The 25,831-nt window shown below is 44.7% G+C and overlaps 1 protein-coding gene across 2 annotated transcripts in view; it reads left to right on the top strand.

The window, feature by feature from the left end:
- Positions 1-12,698, top strand: part of ATP8A2 (ATPase phospholipid transporting 8A2) — a 625,592-nt gene extending 612,894 nt beyond the window's left edge. For both annotated transcript variants that reach the window (XM_012809508.2, XM_012809509.2), the window contains 2 exons: positions 6,191-6,282; positions 12,295-12,698. In XM_012809508.2, the coding sequence (XP_012664962.1) occupies positions 6,191-6,282; positions 12,295-12,392 (190 nt within the window). In that variant the 3' untranslated portion in view covers positions 12,393-12,698. The remainder of the gene's footprint in view (positions 1-6,190; positions 6,283-12,294) is intronic.
- The last annotated feature ends 13,133 nt before the right edge of the window (positions 12,699-25,831 follow it).

Genomic DNA, 25,831 nt, shown 5'->3' with positions numbered 1-25,831 from the left:
ATATTTCTTAATTTTTTATCATAGTGTACATTGTTATTATATAGAATTATAATTGGTTTTTATGGGTTCATCTGGTATCCTGCAACTTAACTGAATTTATTAGATCCAATAGTGTATGTGTGTGTATTCTTCAGAATTTTCAAGATACAAGGTCATGTCATCTACACATAGAAATATTTTTACTTCTTTTTTTCATATTTGGATATCTTTATTTTTGTATGTGTCTAACTATTTTGGTTAGAACTTTAGTAAATTTGTTGAAAAGAAGTGGTGAAGGTGAGCATCCTTGTCTTATAGAGAGAGAACACTCTCAGTCTGTAATCATTAAGTGTAATGTTAGCTATGGTTTTTTTTTAATATATATAAATATTCTTTATCCTGTTAAGGAATTTTTCTTATATCTTTAGTTTTCTAAGGTTTTTTTTTTTTAATCTGTAAAGGGTATTGAACTTTGTCAAATTATTTTTCTGCATGAATTGAGATATCCTGTGGTTTTATTCCCTTTATTCTATTATGTAGTGTATCATATTAACTGGTTTTTGTATGTTGAACCACCTTTGCATTCTTAGGGTAAATTTCATTTGGTCATATTATATAATTATTTTAAAACACTGACTTTGGTTTGCTGGTATTTTGTCTAGGATTCTTTCTTTAAGAAAAAAAAGAAACCAAAATCTCAGAGATCTAAATTTATGTTCCCTGTGCTAATTTGTACTCCCCCATTTGGTTGTGTTTTCTTCACCTTTTTGCCATGTCTTTGAGATTAGATAGACTCCAAACCATATAGAGATGATATGGTACCATAAGTGGTAAATGTTTTATTGATTTCCACTATTGTTAATCTAAGGTTATAGATTTACCCCTATACTTTAAGATTTACATGTTTTAAGTTCTTATATTTACTCAGAAATGTCTTGAGCTTTTTCAACATGATTGTTCATGAGAAATTTTAATAATGTTCCTTCACAGTGGTATTTCTTCCTTCCAATGAAGAGGGGGAAATTGGAAAAATAATGTTCTTTAAGATTTTAATATTGGAGCACATGGAGAAATTAGTGCCTCTGACGCCTCCAATAGAGTGTTTTTATTAGCTCTGATTCCCGTTTCATAACCTACACCTTTTGTCACATCCTTGCAGTTTTAAAATTCTCCAGAGAAAGGTTGTTTCTATGGATAGCAAGAGTTGGGAAAGGATATTTTTGTGATCTTGTTCTGTTGCCATGGTTTTCTTCTAGTCTTTGGGTCAGGGAAACACAGATTATTTATGAAAACCATGTAGACTCAATATGGCAGACTAAGCTAACTCAGAAAAGATCTTTCCAAAAACACAGAAGTGTCAGGTGAAATAAAAGCAAAAACAGGCTTTTGATATGTAATTAAGCTTGAAAGAAAGATGAAGAAATCCAGGTAGCAAAAATAAAGACATCAAAACGAGCAGGTTAAGAGGGTACTGAGGCTGAGGGGGCTGCACAGGAGTATCAGAGGCCGCAGTTTCAGGGGTTAATGTAGGAAGAGGAGAAAAGGCCTCAGACCCACCCTGACATGTGTCAGAAGTCCATGCTTCAAGCTGCAGATTTTGCAGGGATGCCGTTTGAGTGAAACAGAAACACGAAAAGTTTTACTCTTTAAAGTAAAACAAATCATATATTATGTGCATAGGGGAAAAGATGGAAGAAAGAAATCAAGAGCCCTTGTTTATAATATGAGGTCCAATTGTAGACACTTATGCTACAGGAGCCCAAATGAAGATATTAATATAAAAACTGATGTTACCTGTATGTCCTAGGCAGAGGTGAAAAGAAAAATCATTCTGAAGAACTAGAGCACACAGAGGAAAGCTACCGTGATGAGAGGGAGTCACTGGGTACCACGCATAGAAAAGTAGCTCCTCAAGAAGTAGCGATGCAAAGAAAGTCTAAAAGCGTCTATAAACACTGATGAAGGAAGATGGAGACATCAAAGAGCAAGAGGAGAACAGTGTGTAAGAACAGGAAGATTTGGAAGAAAAATAAAATACACAGACATGAAAAGCATAAGGGTTTAAATTAAAACATACGGACAGTTTTAAATTAGGTTGGATAGAGCTGAAGGGATAAAGGCAAAGGAAAATGTGCCCATGTAGGAACTGTAGAAGACAGAATGAGATAGATATATAGATACTGTATATACTGTAGATAGAAGCTGCAGGAGGAGCACAAATAGCAAGTGGGAGAGAGCTGGGATTCACAGTGTTTTGCATAAGTGAAGATAAATCTTTAGGTTACTATATAGCTTTTTAGGCCTGCAAACAAACCCACAGCTCCTCATGCAAAGCTAAGTGTCCTTGTGAAAATGCAGATAGTCAGGGACAAAGGGAATTGCTGTAAAAGCAACCCGAAGAAAAGACAGATTGTAGACACGGGGAAATCAGAGTTGAGTGTTGGAAGTCTTTGTATCAAGAGGTGGATAAAACTGTTTTCTAATTTTGACTTTGTCAAATATATAGGTTAGAAACTAAAGTTTGGCCACTCATATAATAATACTTCTGTAAGCCAAATGATATAAGAAAATAAGAAAGGAGAAAAAAAGAGCAAAGGAAAAGGGAACAGTATGATAAACAAGAAGCATGACATCAATGACCCCATTTACACATATTTTAAAACATAACTGTGTTTTGATAGTGCATATATGTGGACCAAAAGTATAAAATATGGGCAGCAAGGTTATTTCTAACGTTTTTATAGAAGAAAGAAGATTGGGGAGTGTGAGGGGACTTTATATTTGAGTTTTTTATTATTTTGATGATATCTGGACGTGTAGGCACACTCCTGACGTTTGCAGAACTTGGTATGAGTACAGATGGGGGCCGCCTACCACACCTAACTATGTGACAATTACAAATCAAGATAACAAACAGTTTTATGCCTTGATGATGAAACCTTCATAAAGATTGTCATGCCCTGTAATTCCTGGCTTCTTGGAAGCCTTCAGCCAGAGTATGGGGGCATGGGGAAGACCAGCTCACTGGGTACCCGCTTTCAGACCCCAGCTCTGTCCTGCACTCTGAGGGGATTGGCACACAAGTGGGTGCACATTACAGGCCACACATTCGGGCTCTTTCAATACTCCTTGCAAAATCATGCCTTGGCCACCCCTACAGGCCTAGCACTGTATTGGCTGTATGATCTATTTTCAGGGCAGTGGAAACCGGATTAGCCTGCATGCACACGTGGAGGTCACTGACAGGGTCTTGCAGGCTTCCAGATACCTGAGTAGGAAACCAGGAGTAGGCCATGGGTAAGCATGTCTCCTTGGCCCTGTAGACCCCTCGAGTAGAGGATGGGCTGTGGCACAGAGTGGAACCCTCTCAAATAAGTTAAATTGTTTATATTTCATTATAAAAGGGAAGAGAGAACAGCATGCGATACTCCACAGGGAACAGGGCAGTGCCTGCTCAGCACAGATTGTGGACAGGAGCCCTGCCCAGGGGCCCGTGTGACTTCTGTAGAGTCATCAGGCACAGTGGACACCCTGTTTCCTCACCTGCCTTGGGAGAGGCCCGCATATGGGATTTCAGCAATCCCTCCCACTTCTGTGGTTCTGTGATATTCTCCTGAGCCACAGTGGGAGCTGCTTCTGGGATGTCCTGGGTGGAGGAGGGGGGTGGGGGAAATTCTCAGGCCTGCATCACTCCCAGGTCCTATTTATGTCCCCACATGGGGCCAGCGAGCAAGCTGCCCCCAACAGTAGGAGGAGCCCCTCCCTGAGCTCGCCCCGCAGCCAGACAGCACAAGGAGCTGTGGATGGTAGGGGACAGCAGCTACACAGGTGCTCGCTCCTTGGGCATCTGTGTGTCCTTGCAGTCCAGGGCAGTTACTTAGCTGGGCTTAGGAGATTATTTTGGTCCATGGGAGAAAGGGAAAGAGGAACAAATGTGAAAGAGCCCAAACAGTACTTTTCTTCCTCAACCATCAGGTATTTGGCCAAGCTTAGCTGGCTGAGACTCACCCTTAATTGCTGATGAATTAAACGTTATCATTTCAGCCAAGACAGTCCTAAATGAATTTCAGCTCAAAGAGCCATGAAGAACCCCCAGGGCCTCCCTCCTGTCTTGAAAGCCTGGGGAGAGCTAGGAGGGGCTGTGATCAGGGGAAAGGCCTCCTCAGGCTCAGGTGTCATAGACCGGGGTTGGGGTGGGGAGGTGTTTGCAGTGCCTCATATGTGGGTCACTGCAGAAGTTTTGAAACAGACTGTGTTATGGTCCATTATTTCACTTCTGAGAAACCCAGTTGACAGTGGCCTTTCTGGTTTGCCTGTCCAAGTTCCAATCTGCTCAGCTTGTCAGTGTTGCTGGGAGGGCTTCATTTGTTTCCATCCCCACAGATTTTATTTCTTGGTTTTTGTGTATCTCAAAACTTTCCCGATGACTCACATATAACTTCGTGTGTGCTCACATTCCTACAAGCAAGATTAGTGTGTATTAGTCTGCTCAGCTGCTATAACTAAGTGCCTCAGACTGGGGGCTTACGAGAGTTTTATTTTCTCATCATTCTGGAGACCAGAAGTCTGAAATCAAGGTGTATAAAGGGCTGGTTTCTCCTGTGGCCGCTCTCCTTCACTTGCAGAGGGCCCCCTTCTCCCTGTGTCCTTGCCTGGTCTTCCAGCCGTGCCTACCTGTGTCCTAACCTCCCCATAGGAAGACACCAGTCAGAGTGGATTAGGGCCCACCCTAATGAGCTCATTTTACCTTGATTACCTCTTTAAAGACCCCATCTCCAGACATAGTCCCATTGTGAGGTGCTAGGGTTTGGGCTTCAGCATATGAATTGGGGAAGAGGAAGACACAGTTCAGCCCATGGTGGGCTGGGGGGCATCAGCAAACTCCCATACACCAGAAGCCTCTTGTTGGGCCAAGCAAAATGGCGTCCTGATACTGAGAGCGACGCGCTCGGGCCTGCCAGGACGGTCTGTAAGCGCTCCCTTTTGGTTTGTAGTAATAAACAGATATCCTCCCAGGCAGCTCCATATGTCTTCACAGAAGTGGCAGCCTTAGAAGGAATACTTTCAGGATAGGCAGGGAGAGCATCTTACCCTGTGTTTCATTGATTTTTTAAACTTTTTTTATTTCAGATTAATATGAGGGTACATACAATTAGGTAACACTGTTTGCATCTGTTAGGAAAAGTCGGAGTCGTATTTGAGTCCTTTACCCCGGAGGTGTGCCCTATACCCCTGCCCTGTACCCACTGGGTGGGAGCTTACTGAGCCCCTTCCCACACTTCCCTTTTTCTTGAATTTAATTGTGGTTTTCTCTCGTGTGGGGCTATAGTTGTTCATCTACTAGACTCAAATTAGTACTGAGTATATTGGATACTTGCTTTTCCATTCTTCAGATATTTTACTAAGGAGAATGTTCTTCAACTCTGTCCAGGTAAATACAAAAGATGTACTTTCCACCTTCTCTGTGGCTGGATAGTAGCCGATGGTATACATATACCACAGTTTATTAATCCCTTCCCAGGTTGATGGGCACTTGGGTTGCTTCCACCTCTTTGCAACTGGGCATTGAGCTGCTATAAACATTTGAGTGCATATGTCCTTAGGATAAAATGATTTTTTTTCCTTCTAGATATAGACCTAGTCGTGAGATTGTGGAACCCAAGCATTCATCCTTAGGTTTTAGAAGAAAACTCATCTTCATTGGCCTTGGGGTTCAAAACAAGCATCATGTTCGGGAAGAAGCAGCCAGACTCTGTATGGGGTCCCATGGGGTCCCTGTGGGGCTCTGACCCCATGCAGGGCGTGGGGCTGCAGATGGCAGCAAGGCTGAGACATTTACTGCAGAAACATAATCATTCCTCACAGAAGTGTTGAGGGAAGCCTGGGGTTCTGCCAGGCATGAAAAGTGTACCACTTGTTGTACACTTCAGTGAGGAGGAGGGCAGTGCTTGGAAGCCTGGGTGCAGGACTGATGGAAGGAGGGCCCTTTCATAAACCGGGGAGCAGCAGCAAGGGGCCGCGACAGCATCTTCTGTAAACAACTACTGCTTGTGAAACACCACGTCTTCATCTTCGGAGACGTGGAGGAGCCCACCCCACCCCACCTATGTCTGGTCTTTCTTGTTTTCAAAACTTAAGTCGTTCCCGAATCCTCCTGTGTTGTGTTCAGTTGTGCTTAAGTGGGGAAACTGACTCTTTGCTTTGCCCGCAGGCTGAACGAGCGGGATCGCCTGATCAAGAGGCTGGGTCGGAAGACACCTCCCACCCTCTTCCGAGGCAGCTCCATCCAGCAGTCTGTCCCTCGTGAGTATGACAGCAGCTGCTGTCCCTTTCTGGGCAGGAGACCCTGGCCAGTAGCCAGGGCTGGCGGTGGTAGTCGAGGCAGCACCAGATGCACACTTTTGGAATTGAAACTGTTTTGGGCCTGAGGCAAGTGCTACTTGAATATAGGTTAATTCCCTGGGACCCGGGCAGATACTCCAATGACAAAATTCCTAAACTTAAACTCCTGATATAGTGAAGAGCATTCTGTCAGCTTCCCAAGAGGATTTTTTTTAAGTTGAGGTGATATTACTTTTAAATTGTTGCCCTAAAGTAGCAGTATGATCTGTTTTGTGTAATATTGCCATATTAATTGAAACAATGACAGTCAGTAGGGAGAAAACCTGTGCTTTTCCCAGGAAGGCTGCCCCATGTAGAGACTATAAAAGACATCCCCTCCTTTGTTTAACAACCCAGCCATGCACCTCCTAGCTGCAGGGGGCCAGGCCTCTTCCAGCTTCTTTCCACCTCGTACACACACACACACACACACACACACACACACACACACATCATGTCTTCCTCCCACACCCCACCCCCTGTTTTCCTTTCCCTTTCTGAGGACTTAGGAGTTTAGAAGGAACCGGTTAAAAAAAACAAAAAAAACCAGTTCATGAAAAGTAAAGAAGAATCACCATACATTTAGTGCTGTTGAGTTCAGCTGGGCTCCATCTCTCTGTGAAACTTTGTTAGTAAAGCAGGGAGAGGTAGGAGTCATCCACTCCCACTCCCCACTTTCTCGTATGGGAGAAAAGGCACTGACACGCTTCTGTCCTTCAGTTCCCACCACCCCAGGAGATGGGTGGTGCCACCCCGAAAGCAGAAGCAGAGGCTCAGGGCAGTAGCGTTGCCCTGGACTCTGGATCACAGCCGTGGACGCTGGCCCAAGAGAGAGGTTCGAGCTGAGAGGTTTGATGGAAAACTCCAAGGAGTGCAGTCTGCAGGGCACCAACTCTGGAGCAGGGCTGCCTGGGTCATGACTCTGCTCTGCCACCTTTTGTGATCTTGGGCAAGTTATTATACTTCATTTCTCTGTTTCTATGTCTGGAGAATGAGGGTAATGTGAGAACTTACTTGGGATTCATGGGGAGAAGTAAATGAGTCCACATATACAAAGTGCCTATATCGTGCCCCGGCAATATAAAGAGTCCAATTAAATGTTAAGTTTATTATTCTTCCCTTAGCTGAATAACTTTAGGTACTTACCTATTTCCCTAAATTGCCATTTTCTCTGGAAAAAGAAACAGAATCATAGTAATGTACATCCCACACATTCCTTGTGAGTCTTTGCGACATTGTGTGTAAAGCACCTTCTGTACACCAGGCACCCGGAAAACACCTGCAGATTCCCAGCACTATGGGGTTCACTCTTTGGGGCCACACATCTTCTCTGATAAAAGGTTCAAAGTAACCACAAAATGTATACAACACACACATACATACATACACACAGAGCCCTCAGTGATCAAAGACCAAGGGAGAACTTTTATGGGAGAGTCGTAAATATCTTAAAACAACCTACTCGGTGTTTTTCTTAAGTCAGTATCTTAAAAGCGCAAAAAAAAAAAACAAAAAAAACAAAACTCCTGAACAAATAAATATAAGAAATGTGAAAGATTCTGAAATCACATCGCATGAAAAAAACATTCAGTGGCCAGTTCTAGAACAGATATTTCTGTCCTTACCAACTGGAGGAAACATTGAGTGATCAGGATTAGTCCTGGAGTACAAGGCCTGCACAGCTTGTCTCAGCCTTTGACTTTCCTTCAGGTCTGTGCAGGAAAATGGACAGGAAAACTCTCATCTTGGTAGGACTTACAGTTCCTGTGAGCCACCAACCTCTGATACTCATAACCAAGACCTGAATTTCCTTGGCAGTCTGGTTTCCTCATCTTCCCATGGTCTTCCCAATTTCTGTGGCTGTTAGAATGTTTTTCCAGACAGTAACCTGCTAGTTTTATTAAGATGCTATCAGAGCTTAAATTCAAAGGAATGCTACTTAAGGGGGTGTTAATCCAAAATTAGTGAAAAAAGAGGACATGATTTTATGGACTTTACCAAATGTTCTACTTGAAGAAAAAACAGTTAAGAAAGTCATCTATCCTCTCATCTCTGTCCACTTCGTCAATTCTGTCCTGGGATTCTGGCTGTAGCTGGCTGAGTATTTAGGAAGCCAGCCAGGGAAAGTCACAGGCAATTCCCTAGAGTGTAGCCTCCAGGCCATCTGGTCTCTCAGGACTTCCAGCAGGGTGAGTGAACATAGAAGATGCAAGCGCTGGAGGCTTCCCCTGAGCTCCCTATATGGATTCAAATAACCATTCAGTCTTCCTCCGGCAGAACCTGGTAAGCTGATCCCAGCTGCCTCTTGTCAGGCTGTGGGCAGAGGCTGGGCAGGTAGAAGTAGGCTAAGTGATTACATTGCTGTTTCCACAAAAACTTCTCCATTGGCTAGGTGCCTATAGCTCACCCGGCTAAGGCGCCAGCCACGTACACCTAAGGTGGCGGGTTCGAATCCCCAGCCCGGACCCGCCAAACAACAATGACAGCTGCAACCAAAAAATAGCCGGGTTTTGTGGCGGGCGCCTGTGGTCCCAGCTACTTGGGAGGCGGAGGCAGGAGACTCGCTTGAGCCCAGGAGTTGGAGGTTGCTGTGAGCTGTAATGCCACGGCACTCTACCCAGGGGGACAGCTTGAGGCTCTGTCTCAAAAAAAAAAAAAACTTCTCCATTAAGGAGCTAATTCCCACCAGCCCTGTTTAATAAGAGGAAAATATTTTATCTGAACCTGGGAAGACACCCCCACTGACAACAACCACCACCACCAAGGATAAACCTAAGAAGCCATCCTCCTCTCATTCCTGAATGTTGGAGTCCGCCTTAATTTTCAGTTAAGGTTGAGGAGATCTTGGAGCATAGCATTTGGGAAACATGATGGTAGGTGCAGCTAGAAGATGTTGGGGTGTGGGGAAGCACTTGGCAGTGACCACTGGGTGCTCCACTTACCCTGGGAGAAAAGGTCTGCAGTAGGACCAGGAGGGACACGCCTCTCTGTCACTTCTGAGGGCAACCTGGAAACCCTTCCCAACCCAGAATGGCTGGGTTGTCCCACTCCCTCCATGCGAGGCCCCTGTGGCAGTGGCACTAATGTAAACTAAGGAAGTAATACAGCTCTGAGCTGAAGAAGCCTCCAGAACTGGTTCCCCAGCAGGTATGTTAGGATAAAAAACAGGACCCATTTGAGCATGCAGTAGACTATTTTAAAAGGTAAGATACCTTTCCCCGAAGGACACTCCCAAACAATGTTATTTTTATGTCTCACTCAGTCCTCTTATCCCCCTCATCCCTTACCCCCAACCCTCACAACACAAAGACCCCCCCCAAAAAAAAAATAGTGAGTAATTGATGTATTTGACTGTTGAGATAGGCTTCTTTTCCTTTCTGGCATGGATGGAGGCCTTCCCTGTTGGTGCAGAGTAAAATTAGCACTGAAGGAGGGAGAGAGGATTGTACAGCCTGAGAGTGGCTGGCCACAAGAGTGCCTGGAAGCCCAGAAGGAGGGCTAGAGCTAGAGGGCCCCTGCCCAGCTTGCGGTCCTTTGGGCCCCAGGATCCAAGATGAAAGTTGAGCAAATGAACAAAGCTGTCTGCAGGGTGGAGAGCTACGTAGGCCTTCATCCTCCACCAGAAGTATTTATAAAGAGCAGTCCAATTGCTTGGGGCAACCAGGCCTTACTCAGAACCCTGCAGTGGTATATCCCTCTGAGTACCCAGCAGCCACAGAGTCCATGGCAGGTCTTCCTCCCCAGCAGCCACACCAGATCCCAAGACAGCAGCTGCCTGGGCCCTCAGGAGAACACCAGGTGTGTCCTAAAACATTCTTTTTTAAAAGACCAGAGAATGAAAATTGTCCAAGTTGACCACACGGTACACAGCCTTATTACTAGAAGAGACAGTGTTATTTGCTGGATTTTGCTTTGAAACATCCCAAGGAAAGGCGTCTCCTCTTGGACTGCAGTGGAAATGCTTCACAAAGAGGACCTTGTATGGGGTTTGGGACGGGAGGTATGTGAGCCAGAGGTCACCAGAGGGAGGCAGAAGGTTGGGGCAGCTCTGCCAAAGCAGAAGCCAGGGGCAGTGGAAGTTTCCTTCTCCCTGGCGATCTCTGATCAAGCCCCTTGGCTAAAATCCAGAAGTTCTCAAGGGAACAGAGGTGAGTGGTGGCATTTGCTCTTCAGTGGTTGGCAGATCGGGTGAAGACTCTAAAGCCATCTTGTGTGGAAAGCCATCCTCAGGAAGTTCAAGTGCACCAGGGGTGGGCCCAGAGCCAGAACAAATGAATGAGCACGTTCACCCTGAGGGAGCCTCCCCCTCCAGGCTGGTTCCTGCCTCCCCACTCAGGGACCTGCCTGCACTTGAAACCTGTTACCATGCCTACCACACGGTGGGGTTTCGTGGTTTATGGGTTTTGCTCTGCTAGAGACAGAAGCCCCTATGGAAGACTCCTGTCTGTACTTCTGCAACCCCACTTGCAGTGCTCTGCTATCACTCCGACCCATCTCTTTCCCCCTGGGCCTTGCTGGTTGAGGCAGCTCAGCCCCTGTGCGCTCAGTCAACCCCAAGGCCACCTCCCTTTCCTCCCAGGATGGCGCACCTGAGCCATGGGTTTCCCTGGGCAGTGGTGGGAAGGCGTGCTCTCCAGAAGAGCTGGGAAGCCAGCCCAAGCACTGGTACTGTCAGTTAGTGGTCACATACACAGTAAGCAAACAGCTTGGGCATCTTCATTTGAAGTGTCTGCTTCTTCTCCCTCTCCACAAAGACTTTTATACATTGCTATCGTTATGTCTTGATACCCTAGAAAATTTCCTTTTAAGCCAAATGTCTTAGAACATTAAACCAGCTTCCGGGACCTGATCCATGGGCATATTTTTGACATCTTTTTCTCCTTTTAAGGAGTATGACAGTGAATGAACAGCTCCATTGATAAAGCAGAAACACACATACAATGGGGTTGTGATTATCAGTCTTTGGGCCAGAATGTGTAACTGAGCCATGGGAATTTCCCATACCCGTGACACAGAGGGGTTAGCCAAAGAGGGTGAGTCTTTTAACTGCCCTTCTTGTGGGAAGGGCCATTTGGAAGCAAAGCCCCACTCTGGGCTTCTGATTGCTAAATCTCAGTCATAGCTGGAGATGCAGGAGAGCATGGGCCTGGCAGGCATGCTGCCTGGGTTTGCTGCCCAGCCCTGCCACACCACATGTGTGATGTTGGGCAAGTCACAAAATTCCTGCCTCAATTTTCCCATCTGTGAAGTGGGAAGAATACAATCATACATCTCATGGTGTTGCTGGGAAAACCAAAGAGGCTATTTGTAAACGGAATGGGGAACTGTGCCTCATGCACATAGTGTTTAGTCAGTGTTTCTGTCGTTTATTTTATTAGTAGTAGATGAACTGGTTGTGAGCGGTCTTTCTGTGGCCATGGATCTAATCACTAATTCACACGTAAACAGACCTCTTTGATGACTTACTAACAGTCCAAATTAGTCTGACGTTAAAAGAAGCATCATGGGCACTTTGCCAACTTCCACTGTTGACACGGCATGTGTTTCCCCAGCATATGTGCAGCTCTGACATTAGCTGGCCTGTAGTGTCCGGCAGAGGGGCATTTCTCTTTGATGAATGATTGGAAAGTAGAATCACGGCCAGTACCCCTTTGCAAGTGCTTCCCTAGCTGAGCTCAGCCACAACCCCAAGAGGAGGAAACCTGCCCTTTAAAGCCCTTCCTGCCTCAGCATCAGCAACCAGATCCACTGGGCCCCGTCAGGCCTCAGCCCACCAACACGCTGTTGGCCACAGGTTTCTTCGTCTGGGGCCTCCACTCATCCAAGGCTGTGGAGGCTGTTCACCTGTGTGCACCTGGGAAAGCAGCCTGTACTAAGCCGGTGTGGTCCCCAGTTCTCCAGTTAACCAGTTCCTCCTGTGTGCTTCTCTTTCAGATGGGTATGCTTTTTCCCAAGAAGAACACGGAGCTGTTACTCAGGAAGAAATAGTCCGTTCTTATGACACCACCAAAAAGAAATCAAAGAAGAAATAAGACTTGTGTTTTCCTGGCTCATCCTAGGAAAGAGATTCAGTTTGTTGCATCCAGTGTTAACACATCTTCATCAGAAGAGACCGGACCGGTGTCAGCAGCCAAACCACTGGAAAACACATTTCTGTGGCCTTAGCCAAGCAGTTTGTTAGTAACACATATCCCTTGCAAACCCGGAGCACGGACCACAAGGAAGCCATCTTTTCCCTCCCAGTTAGTCTGCAGTGCATAGCCTAACTTTTGTTTACCTTGTTATGAAGCATTCAACTGTGCTCTGTGAGGTGTGAAATTAAAAACATTATGTCCCACGAGTATTTAAACATCAGTGCTAGTTGTTCTGGGAGAAAGGGAAAGGAGTTTTATGTTGCGTGCAAATCCCCATCTCATGTAATTGGGGAGGGCCACACTTAACTTCCTGTTTGGTTAACTCACAGATTGGGGCCAGTGGACAGCATGCAAACTTCACTTCAGGCAGGTTGCTCTCGTGCTTTGATTCCTGTTTTGTTTGTATGAAATTGGCATAAACTTCTTGATTGCAGTGAAATAGCAAAACTCTGCATCTGGGTGGTCAACCTGAGAACACTGTTTGAACCTCTTAGCCACATTCCCAGCAGGACAAACCAATCCATATCTCAACCAAGTCCTCTGCACCCAATTTCCAGGTGCCATCAGCCTGGTCCTGCCTTTGCTGTCCTGTTTGCCTCATTCCCAGACCTTCTGCATGGCTGGCCACTGTGCCCAGTGCATGGCCGCTGGTGGGCAACCAGCCCAAATCTGCACTTTTCCTCCTTTCACTGCGGATTCAAATAGAGATGCGAGAAACCCCTTTTCCACCATTATTTTTCATTCTATAACTGAAGAAAAGAAATGTAGCCATTCGACATATACCATATTCTAAATGTCTATCTGCCTTTTACTGAGAAGGGCACAGGGTGGGCCAGGGTGTGGTAGAGCACCTGCAGCACTCCTGGCCGTGGTGAGGCAGAGCGCCTGCAGCACTCCTGGCCGTGGTGAGGCTCTGAATCCCCATTTCCCAACTTCCCAGCCACTGGGCCCGTGGCATCCACTTAAATCAGAACCCATGCTTGTTTTCTTAGGATTCAGAGCACATTTTGGATTTTTACTGTTGGGAAATGAATGAATTTATGACATACCTACACAGTGAAGTGACACGTCTGTCACTCTGTAGCTGTCAAGTCAGAGAATGGGTAAAGCCAGTCGGGAGGGTATAAGATGTTGAGGGAGGTGGAGGTGATGACCACAGAAGTCCTCAAAGGGAGAAGGAAGGGCACAGGGTCACTGGGAGGAAGACACAGGAATTGTCTGCCAGGTCTCCATAGAAACTCTGAACAAGCCCTAAGGCCCAGCCAGACGGTTGTCACAATCAGCCTAGTGTGTATAGGAGCTTCAACAAGCCCTGGATGGGGTGTGCAGTTTTAATTGAAATGAATTGCAAGCATTTCATGGAAACACATTTTTGTTAGTATTGATGTGGTTTCCTCTCTTTGTCTGATCAGTGTTAAGCTTGGATACCTTTCTGAATACAGTGTCCTGGATTCTAAGACAAGGAAGTGCTGCCCATTGCCTTTCCCAGCTAGAGTCCTATATCTGGACAGAACCCTCAGGCATGACAGTGAGCTCCGGAGCCCCTAATACACGGCCAGCCTGCTGCGCACTCTGCTCTGCTCTGCTCTGCTCTGCTTTGCTTGCCAAACTAGATTTTTGGATGGCTTAAATACTTTTTGGGCAGCTGTCACTGGTTGAAATGCCATAGTCCATAGGATGGTCGTGCTAACAGAGGAAGACAGCAGTGCACTTTGTTTTTTGTTCACTTTCAGAATATCCACAGCTCACCGGGCATTGAAATAATGTAGAATACAATTTTCACTGACTAGGAAAACTAATCCTCACTTCTGAGGTGACCAGGCTGCTGAGAAGGCTGAGGAGAAACAGAACAGTGCAATTAACAATAGCGTCTCAAAAAATGGGTATCTCTTTCTCTCCAAGGTGAAGAAAACATTCTAAAATACAAGAGCAAAATAAGTAAAAAATACTACAGCACCCAGCAAGATTCTGTCCTTTCTGAAGAACTGTGATACAGGAGTTAGAACACAAAATGTGCCTGTGATTAACACAATAAACCAAGGTGTATGTCTTTATTGCACACCCAGAAAGATGATGGCCAAAATACAGAGGAGAAACTAAAAACGGAATTGAATGCCATTAGGCATCTTAACTATTTTGTTTCACTGGGGAACTAAACCTGTTTGGAAAGAGTGAATTAAAAGTCAATTCTTTGTCAAACACTTAGCTCTGTCTTGAAGTTGAAACCTTCCAAATCAGATTTGTAAATGAAAATGTGGGTTTAGGTTTGTTTGGGGGTTGGAGGATTGTTTATTTATTACATTACAGTTCACATTTTCTGGATTTGAGCATTCAGGTATATTTTCCCATTCTTTTGAGAAGTAGACGGACTAGTTTTTGCTATAGTATTCACACAGAAGAACACATTACGAGGGATATATATTTATCCTGTCATGTGATTAGGCTTTCATACAGCCAGATGACTAAATGGGTTTCTAGGAGGAGCAGCTGTCACTATGTGTGATGTATAATACTTGACCATGCCTGACTCAGGGGCTGTTTCATTTGTTCTATCTTTAAACTGAGGTCAGAGTGTCACATACAACCCCTCCCCAGGGAGCAGAGGGTGGGAGGTATTGGACTAGGTCGCATACCCTGGCTGTCAGCTCAGCAGGAGAAATGCCACATGGGACTTGTCACTCTGCCACACAGCAAGTGACTCACAGGCTGGCAGGTCAGACTCCACACTCCAGGGCCTAATTTTGGATTGAGCTAAATGGGCAGGATCCAACCAGGCCAACCCTTGGTGCTTCCCATGGACAGCCCACTCCTCTCTGAGTCTCTGCTCTGTTCTGGCTGACACTGCAAAAGGAAAAGACCAGCCATGCTCTGAACTTAGTTCTGGGTTTCTGCTGTGCACACTGGCATGTGCCATGAGGGAGGGGAGAGCATCATAACACCCCCTTTCTGTTTGGCATTCTAGAGTAACACTTCAGATGTAAGCTGATTGGAAGGGGCTTCATAAAAAGGTAGACAGTGGAGCTGCTGTGGCTGTCTTCTGTGCAGAGTACTTGGGTTTCCTGACCAAGGTTGTGTTTGTAACCATTTCCCTATACACACGTGCACATGTGAAAACAAAAGCAGGATGAGCTTTCGGACCAGAACACTACAAAACCTGGGTACCAGAGAAAGGAGAGACGGTTTCTTTAACACTTGCAGAAGCGTATCTTAAGAAGCAAACTTGGGTTTCAGGAGAGCTCGGCTGAGAACTGTTGACATTTTCTTTTCCCTGACAGGGCTTCAGGTCTTACTATAAGGGGAGCTGGTAGTGAAAATCAGTAGTGATGTGTCAAGAAGCAGTGAATAATAGGAAAAAAAACCCCCTGAGTCTGAGTAACTAATATCTGAAAACTCATGTGTATGTATGTGTGTGTGTACATATATACACAGGCTCTAAGTTGAATGGTTTTTTTGAACCGTACAAAAGAAATTTTTGTCTGATATTTCTGTTCCTAGGGATTTAAGTCTTAAAACTGTAAGTTAAACAGAAAGTTTACAAAACTCTGCTATGGTAGTCTTTGGTTTTGAACTTGTGAAAGGACTGCACATATTCAGCCAGCGCTTGAGTTACTACCCAGGGTCACTGTCCCAAAGTAATTCAAAGAGCAAGTCAGCATCAGCATTTGAAATGTGGCCTTCATCTCCTGGGATCCATAAAAATTGTGAACAGGGAAACTGTGGCTAGACAGAGCCTGAGTTAATACCGTGGCAAAGAAATGAGTTTATCTATCAGTTTAAGTCCAAAGATAGCATCCCCTATCACACTCATGAAACACTTTCTTCATACAAATGTTTAAATGAGCTAACATGATGATGGGGATAGTTAAAATTAAGTCCCTTCCCTTCAAAAAAAAAAAAAAAAAGAGTGGCTTTTTTGTTCTTTCTTCAGTGGCTCAGGGCAGTTATCTGTCTCAATACAGCCTTCGAGAAATTTATTTAACCTCATCTGAGCCATTTTTCCATCCTGAAGGACAAGGAAGACCATTAGAAAGGTTTCTGAGGTGAGAGCCAAGACTCCACATAATGACATCACTACATATTCTTGAAAGGAATAGACCAGAATACCTAATGTGTCGTACCCTTCATTTATTTTTTTTCCTCTGCCTCCCACACTTGTCCAACGGTACGATTTTCCATTCCCCTTCAATTTGCATGTGCTTTATTTAATGTCCAGCATCTAACCAGTGCTCTGTTTAAAGCTCTCCATTTGTTGAGCATAAGCGATTTCTGAATGTGGGATGAAATCTTGAATGAGAAGAATGGGTACTGAGCCAACATAAACCTTAATAGTCAGGAGGTGCAAACAAATGGGAGCAGGACAGAAGGGCGCATTCCCCCTCACCCACCCCGCTAGGATCCGAGGCTGTTAACCTCCGAGGAATACCTCTGCCCTCCCGACTGAGGGAGACAAAAGAAGGATTCTTTCTGCACCCAGGCTGGCTCGTTTTCCAATGACAATCTCTTGTTCCAGTTGCTTTTTGAGATATCTGCTCTGCTCTTTCTCCCAGGCATTAGACCAAGAAAAACATGCTCACGAGATTAGCCCATAGGCATTTCTTCTGACCTGGCTAAAGAAAGAAAAGAGACCTGTTTGTTTTAAAAAGTCAGGAACAAAGTGTCAGGTGGCTTTGATTTATGACAGAGAGGAAGAAGAAAGTTGAAGTAATAGCACTATCCAAATAACCCTGCCCAGGAAACAGGGGTCAAGAGAGCTTATCAAGAGCCTTTTATAGGTAAGCTCTTCCGTGTGGAATAGAACAGGCCGGAAAGAGGGTGAGAGCCCAAGGAGCAGCCTGTGAACCTCCTTGTGTTGGGATTGGAGCCAGTCCTGTCCCCAGCGATAGCTTGGCATGTGGTCACAGGTGAGCCAACAACAAACAGAAAGAGAAAACCTGCTCTTGTCTGGAGTTTCCATCTTTCCAACAAGATCCCAGCACCAGTAAATACTTTAGTTTTTTGTTAATAAAATCAGTGTAAGTACTGAAACTCCTACTTTCCTGTCCCGCTCGGCCTCCCGAGCTGCCTGTGAGGCCCCGTTTGGGGACGTGCCATGCTGCTGCCCTCTGAGCCTTCCTGGCCGGCTGCAGGGGCCTGGGGGCCACCAGTCCTGCGGGTCACCAAATTGCCATTTGAATGCAACAGCTTGGTGTTGTCTTTCTCATGCGAGCAAAGTCATGTGCTCTCTCCTGTCTGCTGTCATATCTGCGTGGCTTGCTTAAATATTGTTTGTGATGGGAGGTTTTAATCTGGTTATGCAGAGGGAAGCAGGGCTGTAGGGCACGTTTAATTGGCTCCCAGCAGAGCAGTGAGCGCTTCAGTGGCGTATGGGTTTTTTGTTCCCTCCCTCTATAGAAGTGTTACCATTTTCACGTCCTATTAATGTCCTATGGTCGTTAAATTACAGCAGCACATTATAGTGGGAGCCGGGATCCCTCCTGGAGTGAATACAAATGAAGGGCATCTACTTGTATTTTTAGAGGTTTTTGGAGAATTTAGTAATTGTGACTTTGATCAATCCTGTTGACTGGTGTATGTCTCCGCAAACCTGTTTCAAGTAAATCTTTTGTTAAAATAAATGATTGGACGTGCTTTACTTGGGAATTTTCTTTTCCACTAATAAGCAGTTACTGCCACAGGGACTTGGGCCTATAACACAGAGTTTTGTCAGCAGGCGCGGAACTGTAGTTCACATGCTCTGCTCAAGAGCTGAGAGCCAGCCTTGCTGCTCACGGGCAGCAATGCAGGGGAGGCTGAAATGCAGCTGAACTCGAGCTCCTTATCTGAGGTCAGGCCCCTTCTTGGGAGGAGGGTCCAGGGGGCCGCTATGTTCAGATTTGGTCACTGAAAGGAAAGAATTATGCTTAGAAGAACTGCCTCTCTCAGTTACTTTCCTCCCTCTGGTTCATCTCAGTTCCTCTGTAAGCAGAAGGAGACAGTATAAATTCTGTTGTCAGGCATGAAATCATGACATTGTTATTTTAAAAGCAGAAAAGACACTTCTACCCATTCCTTGTTAGCGCAATTCCTAACTAGGTGCCCTCATCTTAGTTGAACCTGGAATAAGGTGGGAGTTGGAGGGCTCAGATATTGGCCTTGGGCTTGCCACCTATTAGCCAAGCATTGTTTGAGCATCTCTGTACTCCTCGCAGCTGGCTGTGACCTGGGGACGGAGGACAGCAACATGTTAGTTTTCTGTAGAGGCTTGGACCTGGATCCAAAATGACCGCTTAATTGCCCACTCTGAATTTTCTGCAAATTCCAGCAGCTGATTTTGATTCTTTTGAAATAGTCTCCATCCCGTCAGACTGGGGTCTGGCCAGGTCAGGGCTCTCCTGGCCTCAGTGTGCATCTCAGGGTAGGCAGGGATGGCAGGTAGGGGGTAGGGGGGTTTCATCTACAGCTGTAGAGAGCTCTACACCTTGGAGCACACCAGGGGAGGACTTTCCTGCTCTGCATAGGTGGGCATTTACTTTTTCCCCCAATGTTGAAAAACTGAAAATTATTTAATGCAAGCAATGGCAAAGTGTTAAATTCCAACATTAGCCATTTCTTGGTTGTATCTTTACAAGATCTGTCTTTGCTGGGGGGCTGTTGTCCCTGAAATGCTGTTCTTCACTGGAGCTTTCCTAGAATAAACTCTAACCAGGGAGAGGCTGTTATCAGCTGAACATAGTTTGCAGACCTCACATTTTTGCCTAAACCAGTGTTCTTTGTAAGGGTATCTTTTCTGAAAAAGACTCAGGATACTTCAAAAAACCATTTAAATTCTGCCTTTATTTCTACAGTGTTTACATAAGAAACATACATAACGTGAGGAGTTGAAATGCACAGCAAAGCAACAGGGCACATGAGAAGGGCTTCTCCAGCCTCTGCTATCTTTGCCTCATTCTTTTCCAGGGAGCATTCCAACAAGAGTTGCAGCTGGGGGTATAGATGAGGCTCTGGAACTTTATTGCCAATGAAGGAGAAAACAAAATACCCCCACCTATCAAAATTATAAGCACCAAACACACCAATCCAGCTCACATGCATTAAGCTTTCATTTATTAAAAACAAGCCACACGTGTATATAAAACGACTTCAAGTTCTTAAGGGTTGTCTTAATGTTTGTCTTCAGCTGTTTGTCTCTGGCAGTTAACTGCCCTTGAACTGAGCTTCCCGTGTGATAGATATTTAAGGAAAGTGTCCGCTGGCTATCCTTAGAACTACCCCCTTGGCCTGAGCCTTGGATTTGAATGGTCTGCCCCAGAAGTTTCTGTGTCATTGTTGTTCAGTGGTTGACAAAGTTTAATGAGACACTCTCTCCAGTACTCTAAGAATGTGTTTTGATTTGAAATATTCTAAATTAATTTCCAAGAAAATCCTCCTTAACTTTCAAAACAGTGGTGACGAATACGTTTAGCTCAGTGTAAGTAAAAAGTCTTCTGCCAACCTAACACGTCTTGCCTGGTGGACAGCCACCTGTCCCTGTTGCTTCCCAATGGCCTTGAATGGAAAGTGTGTCTAGCTGTTAAGAGCAGAAGAGCCTGTTAGTCATGAACAAAGCTATTAAATTCTTTTTCCCTGGCTCAGCGCCTATAGCTCAGCGGCTAGGGAGCCAGCCACATACACCAGAGCTGGCAGGTTCAAACCCAGCCTGGGCCAACTACAACCAAAAAATAGCCAGACGTTGTGGTGGGCTCCTTGTAATCCCAGCTCCTTGGGAGACTGAGGATGCCACAGCACTCTAGTGAGGGCAACAAAGTGAGACTCTGTCTCAAAAATAAATAAATAAAAATTTGAAAATTCACTTTTTCCCCTTCCCAGTGTCTGTAAGAGGGGCTGCCTGCTCCCTGCCTCTTCACAGGTGCCATGGACAAGGCTGGCACTCTGCGTCTGCTCCAGTGTGACTACCTGTTGATCAATAGCCAGAGCCCTTGTCAGTAGATGGGCAGCTGGGCCCACCACCACCTCAGACCTTTCCACAGTCCAGCAACTAAGAGGTAGTGCCCCGGGTGGGGCCTCTTGACCTGACAACATTACTGCCTTTGTCCATGATGATTGGTCAGTGTCTACTGTACTTTACAATGGAAAAGTGTTTGTTTGTTTTTTTATTGTTTATTTTTGCAGTTTGGGGCCAGGGCTGGGTTTGAACCTGTCATCTCTGGCATATGGGGCCGGTGCCCTACTCCTTTAAGCCACATAACACCTGTGTTTTTAATAACACCTGTGGTTATGAAACTCTCCATTCACTATAAGATTCCAAAGCTATTCCAGGAATTCTGCTATATGCTAATGACACAGAAAAAGAGGCACAATATATACAGAGGTAGAAATATACAAGGTGCGGCTGAAGACTCTTGGTTATCTGTTACTAAGGAACAGACCACCTCACTGCTTAGTGGCTTAAAATAACAATAGGTTCTTCAAAAAAATTAAACATAGCTGGACATGCTTAAGTCCCTACAACTTGAGAGGCTGAAGTGGGAGGATCGCATGAGCCCAGGAGTTCAAGACCAGCCTGAGCAATGTAGTGAGATCCTATCTCAAAACAAGCAAACAAAAAACACACAGAGTTACCATCTGATCATGAATAGCTCACTTCTCTGTATATGCCCAAAAGAATTGAAATCAGGGTCGCTGAGAGATATTTAACATGGACATGTTCATAGCAGCATTATTCACGAGAGCCAAAAGATGACAAGGACCCAAATGAACATCAATGGGTGTATGGATATGTATAAACAAAAAGTGGTATACAGAGACAATATTATTCAGCCTTTAAAAAGAAGGAAATTCTGACATGCTACAGCTAATATATGAATGAACCTTGGGTGAAACTTGATGATACTATGCTAAGTGAAATAAACCAGACACTAAAAGATAAATACTGTATGATTCCCACTTACGTGAGGTATCTGGAGTAGTCAGATTCACAGAGATAGAAAGCAGAATGGTGGTTGCCAGGGGGTGGGGAGGGAAAATGGGGAATTAGTGTTTAATGAGTACAGAATTTCACTTTGGGAAACTGAAAAAGTTCTGGAGATGGATGGTGATAGTGGTTGCACGGCAATTAGAATGTACCTAATGCCACTGAACTGTACACTTACAAATGATTGCAATTGTATGTCTATTTTACCACAGTTTTTTAAAAATAAAAATAATGATGGGCAGTGCCTGTGGCTCACTAGGTAGGGCGCTGGCCCCATATACCGAGGGTGGTGGGTTCAAACCCGGCCCCAGCTAAACTGCAACAAAAAAATAGCAGGCTTTGTGGCGGGTGCCTGTAGTCCCAGCTACTTGGGAGGCTGAGGCAGGAGAATCACCTAAGCCCTAGAGCTGGAGGTTGTAGTGAGCTGTGACATCATGGCACTCTACCGAGGATGATAAAGTGAGACTCTGTCTCTAAAAAGTAAATAAATACATAAATAATAAAAAGAATGGTCATTTCTGTTCCTTACAAATCAGTGATTCACACAGGGCTCAGCAGTAATGACTCTCCTCTGCTTCACAGTATATGGGACCTCAGTTGGAATGACTTAAAAGACAGGGGCTATGCCATGGACACCCTGTTTCATATGCTGAAATCCTAGCCCCCAAGAGATGGTATTGTGATGCTGGGTCTTTGGGAGGTAATTAGGTTGTGAAGGTGGAGCTCTCATGATGGGATTAATGCCTTCATTAGAAAGAGACACCTGTCATCTACAAATCAGGAAGAGCATCCTCATCAGAACCTGACCATGCTGCCACCCTGGGGGACTTCCATCCTTCAGAACTGTGAGAAACAAATGCTGTGTGAGCCCAGGCTAGTATTCCACTGTAGTAGCTCAAGCTGACCGAGACAGGCTGCCTGGGCATCTCCGTGTCTTTCTCCTCGGGTGCTCACTCCACTATGGTGGCCTCACGTTAGTTGGATGTCTTAAGGTGTCCTAGAATGAGTGTCCCAAGAGATAGGAAGTAGAAGCTGCCAGGCCCTAAAGCCTGTGTCAGGAAACAGGCCCAGCATCACTTCCCCAAATTCTACTGGCGCAGACCCACAGAGCCCATGCAGGTCCACGGGAGGAAGAGCTGACACCCCCACATCTCCATGGTCATTTTTCTTCTACCATGATATGATACGTGAAGCACTAAGGTAGCGTGGCGACAAGATGACTCTCTGGGATTCCAGGAGAGCTCTAAGGAAGAGGAGAAGGTAGCATCCAGGACAAGGTAATTGTTCTGAATACATTTTGTACAATTAAACCATAAAATGTTCTGCTACTACATTATCAAGAATGGCGATGGTAAATATTGGATTAAGACAAGGTTTTGCAGCCGCTTCCTGATCAATAAGATGTAAGAGGCAGTAAAACATAGACCTGACTCTCACCCTATCAAATTATCTGCAGGGACTCTGTACCCTTGACCCCTGTTCCAACACACCTTTCATTAAATAAAAACTTTCTCAAAACTAAAACTGACATAGAAAAAAAAGAAAACTTGCTAAGAATAAAACTTAGAATAATGTCTTCTCCACATCATACTTCGCCTTGCAATTTAATTGAGGAAGAAATTGTTTGAAGATGCCTCTGTTAATTTTGAGCCTTTGTGATCCTCACTTGGTCTTGTCATACAAAATATTTGGAGTCAAACAGTGACTAAAATCTAAACGGAGGTAGCAAATATCAGTTGCACAAAAGTCACCATACAAAGGGTCCCCAGAATAAAGGAAAAGGAACTAACAAATCCTATTCTATCTCAGGCATTGTTAACTGAGTATTTGAAAACTCTTGTAGTAAAAGAAAAGCCTATTAGGTAGTCCAAGAAATGTCCAGTTTTATTGGCCTCTAAATTTAAATAAATGGAATATTGTATTGGTCTAAGATATCTCTTGATGATTTTTTTTTTCAGTTTTTTGCCGGTGCTGGGTTTGAACCCGCCACCTCTGGCATATGGGGCCAGCACCCTACTCCTTTGAGCCACAGGTGCCGCCCTAAGATATCTCTTAATAAAATCTTTTTGAAATACTTAATCTTTACGCCTTTTTGAAATACTTAATCTTTACGCCTATGTGCTTTTTTGCTACCTCCACAAATATTAACTGTGAGTAGGCAGATATTCTTCAACTTACAATAGAGTTACATTCTCATTTTCTTTTTTTTTTAATTTAGTTAATTAAATAATTTTTTGAGACAGAGTCTCACTCTGCCCTGGGTAGAGTGCTGTGGCATCATCTTAGCTCACAGCAATCTCAAACTCCTGGGCTCAAGTGATCCTCTTGCCTCAGCCTCCCAAGTAGCTAAGACTACAAGTGCCTGCCACAGCCCATAAGGCCAAGCTAGTTTTTCTATTTTTAGTAGAAATGGATCTTGCTCTTGCTCAGGCTATTCTCAAGCTCCTGAGCTTAAGCAATCTACCCACCTCAGCCTCCTGGAGTGCTAAGATTACAGGTGTGAGCCATTATGTACATTATGTACATTATGTACAGGTGTGGCCTTACATCCTGATTTTCAATGGTAAGTTGAAAATACATAAATCGAAAATGCATTTAATACATCCTACTCACTGAACATCAGTTTAGCCTAGCCTACCTTAACTGCCCTCAGAGCACTTACATTAGCCTACATTTGGGCAAAATCATCTAATACAAAGTCTATTTTATAATAAATTGTTGGCTATCTCCTGTAATTTACTGAGCATCATGCTGAAGGTGAAAAACAGAATGGTTGTGGGTACTTGAAGTGTGGTTTCTACAAAATGCACATGGATTTTGTACCATCACGATGTAGAAAAATCCTAAGGTACACCCCTATGTTGGGGACTCTCTTCCTGTGTGCAGGCATTGTACCGTGTGTGAAGGAGTCATTTAGAGATGAGGTCTTGGTTTCCACCCTCAGGGAACTCGCCATCTAACTAGACCTGAACGCAGTCAGGGGTGGTGCCAGGCAGGGCATAGTCAGGGCACAGCAGCTGTTACAGGAATGGGGAAGCAAGAGGAACTCTACCCAGCATGTGTGGAAAGAGGAGTTGACAGCAGGACTGTCCTCTTCACGTTGCTGCTTCTCTTTCGGACAGTCTGATTTCTAAGGATTGTTAGATAACAGGGAAACAGAACAACAAAAGAATCCAATCAGAATGTGGCTAGGCAAGGTTTTAAAGATGTTTTAAACTTTAACCATACTCTCCCTCACCACCACTTACACAAGGCCAGAGCCCCTAGAAAGTAGCCCACAACAGGGGTGAGTTATTAGAGGACAACTGAGGTGGCCTCACCCACAGAGCTGCCTGTGAATACGCCTGCCTGTGAGTCCTGTGTTCACCAGCAAGCCTCACAGGAGGTCTCCTGAATCATTACATACTTTAGAGGGTGGAAGAAGGATCTGAACTCTCACTTCCTCCAAAGCAGGGGTCCTCAAACTTTATAAACAGCAGGCCAGTTGGAGGGCCGGACTGTGGGCCCCGGGACAAGTCGACTGCTAAGCAGTACAGGCAGCGGTGGAAAAACACCCGACGGGCCGGATAAGTGTCCTAGGTGGGCTGCGTGTGGCCTGTGGGCTGTAGTTGGAGGATGCCTGCTCCAAAGCCTGTACTTCACCTTTAAAGAGTGTCCTTCTAAACTGGGTCTCATACAAATATCTTTGTTGTAGTGTGATTTTTGGTCTTCTGGATATATACCTAGTAGAGGAATTGTTGGATCAAATGGCAGGTCTATTTTTAGTTGTCTAAGTGTTCTCCCAACCTCTTTCTAAAAGGAACGTATTAGTTTGCATTCCCACCAACAATGTAGAAGTGTTCCCTTTTCTCCACATCCATATGCCAGCACCTCTAGGCTAATCTTGTGATATGGGCTGATCTTACTGGAGTTAGATGATATCTCAAAGTAGTTTTGATTTGCATTTCTCTGATGATTAAGGATGATCAGCACTTTTTCATATATCTGTAGGCCATGCGCCTGTCTTCTTTAGAGAAGTTTCTCTTCAAGTCCCTTGCCCACTCTGAGATGGGATCACTTGTTCTTTTCTTGCTAATATGTTTGAGTTCTCTGTGGATTCTGGTTATTAAACCTTTGTTGGAGACATAACCAGCAAATATCTTCTCCCATTCTGAGGGCTGTCTACTTGCTTTACTTACTGTGTTCTTGGCTGTGCAGAAACTTTTTAGTTTGATCAGGTCCCAATAATTTATTTTTGATGTTGCTTCAATTGCCCAGGGGGTCCTCCTCATAAAGTTTTCACCCAGGCAGATTTCTTCAAGTGTTTTCCCTATACTTTCTTCTAGTATTTTTATAGTTTCATGTCTTAAGTTTAAATCTTTAATCCAGTGAGAGTCTATCTTAGTTA

Source organism: Otolemur garnettii, unplaced genomic scaffold, assembly GCF_000181295.1.
Source record: "Otolemur garnettii isolate 467f Iridium unplaced genomic scaffold, OtoGar3 scaffold00106, whole genome shotgun sequence".
NCBI classification, from domain to species: domain Eukaryota; kingdom Metazoa; phylum Chordata; class Mammalia; order Primates; family Galagidae; genus Otolemur; species Otolemur garnettii.
This window is presented reverse-complemented; position numbering and strand designations above follow the sequence as displayed.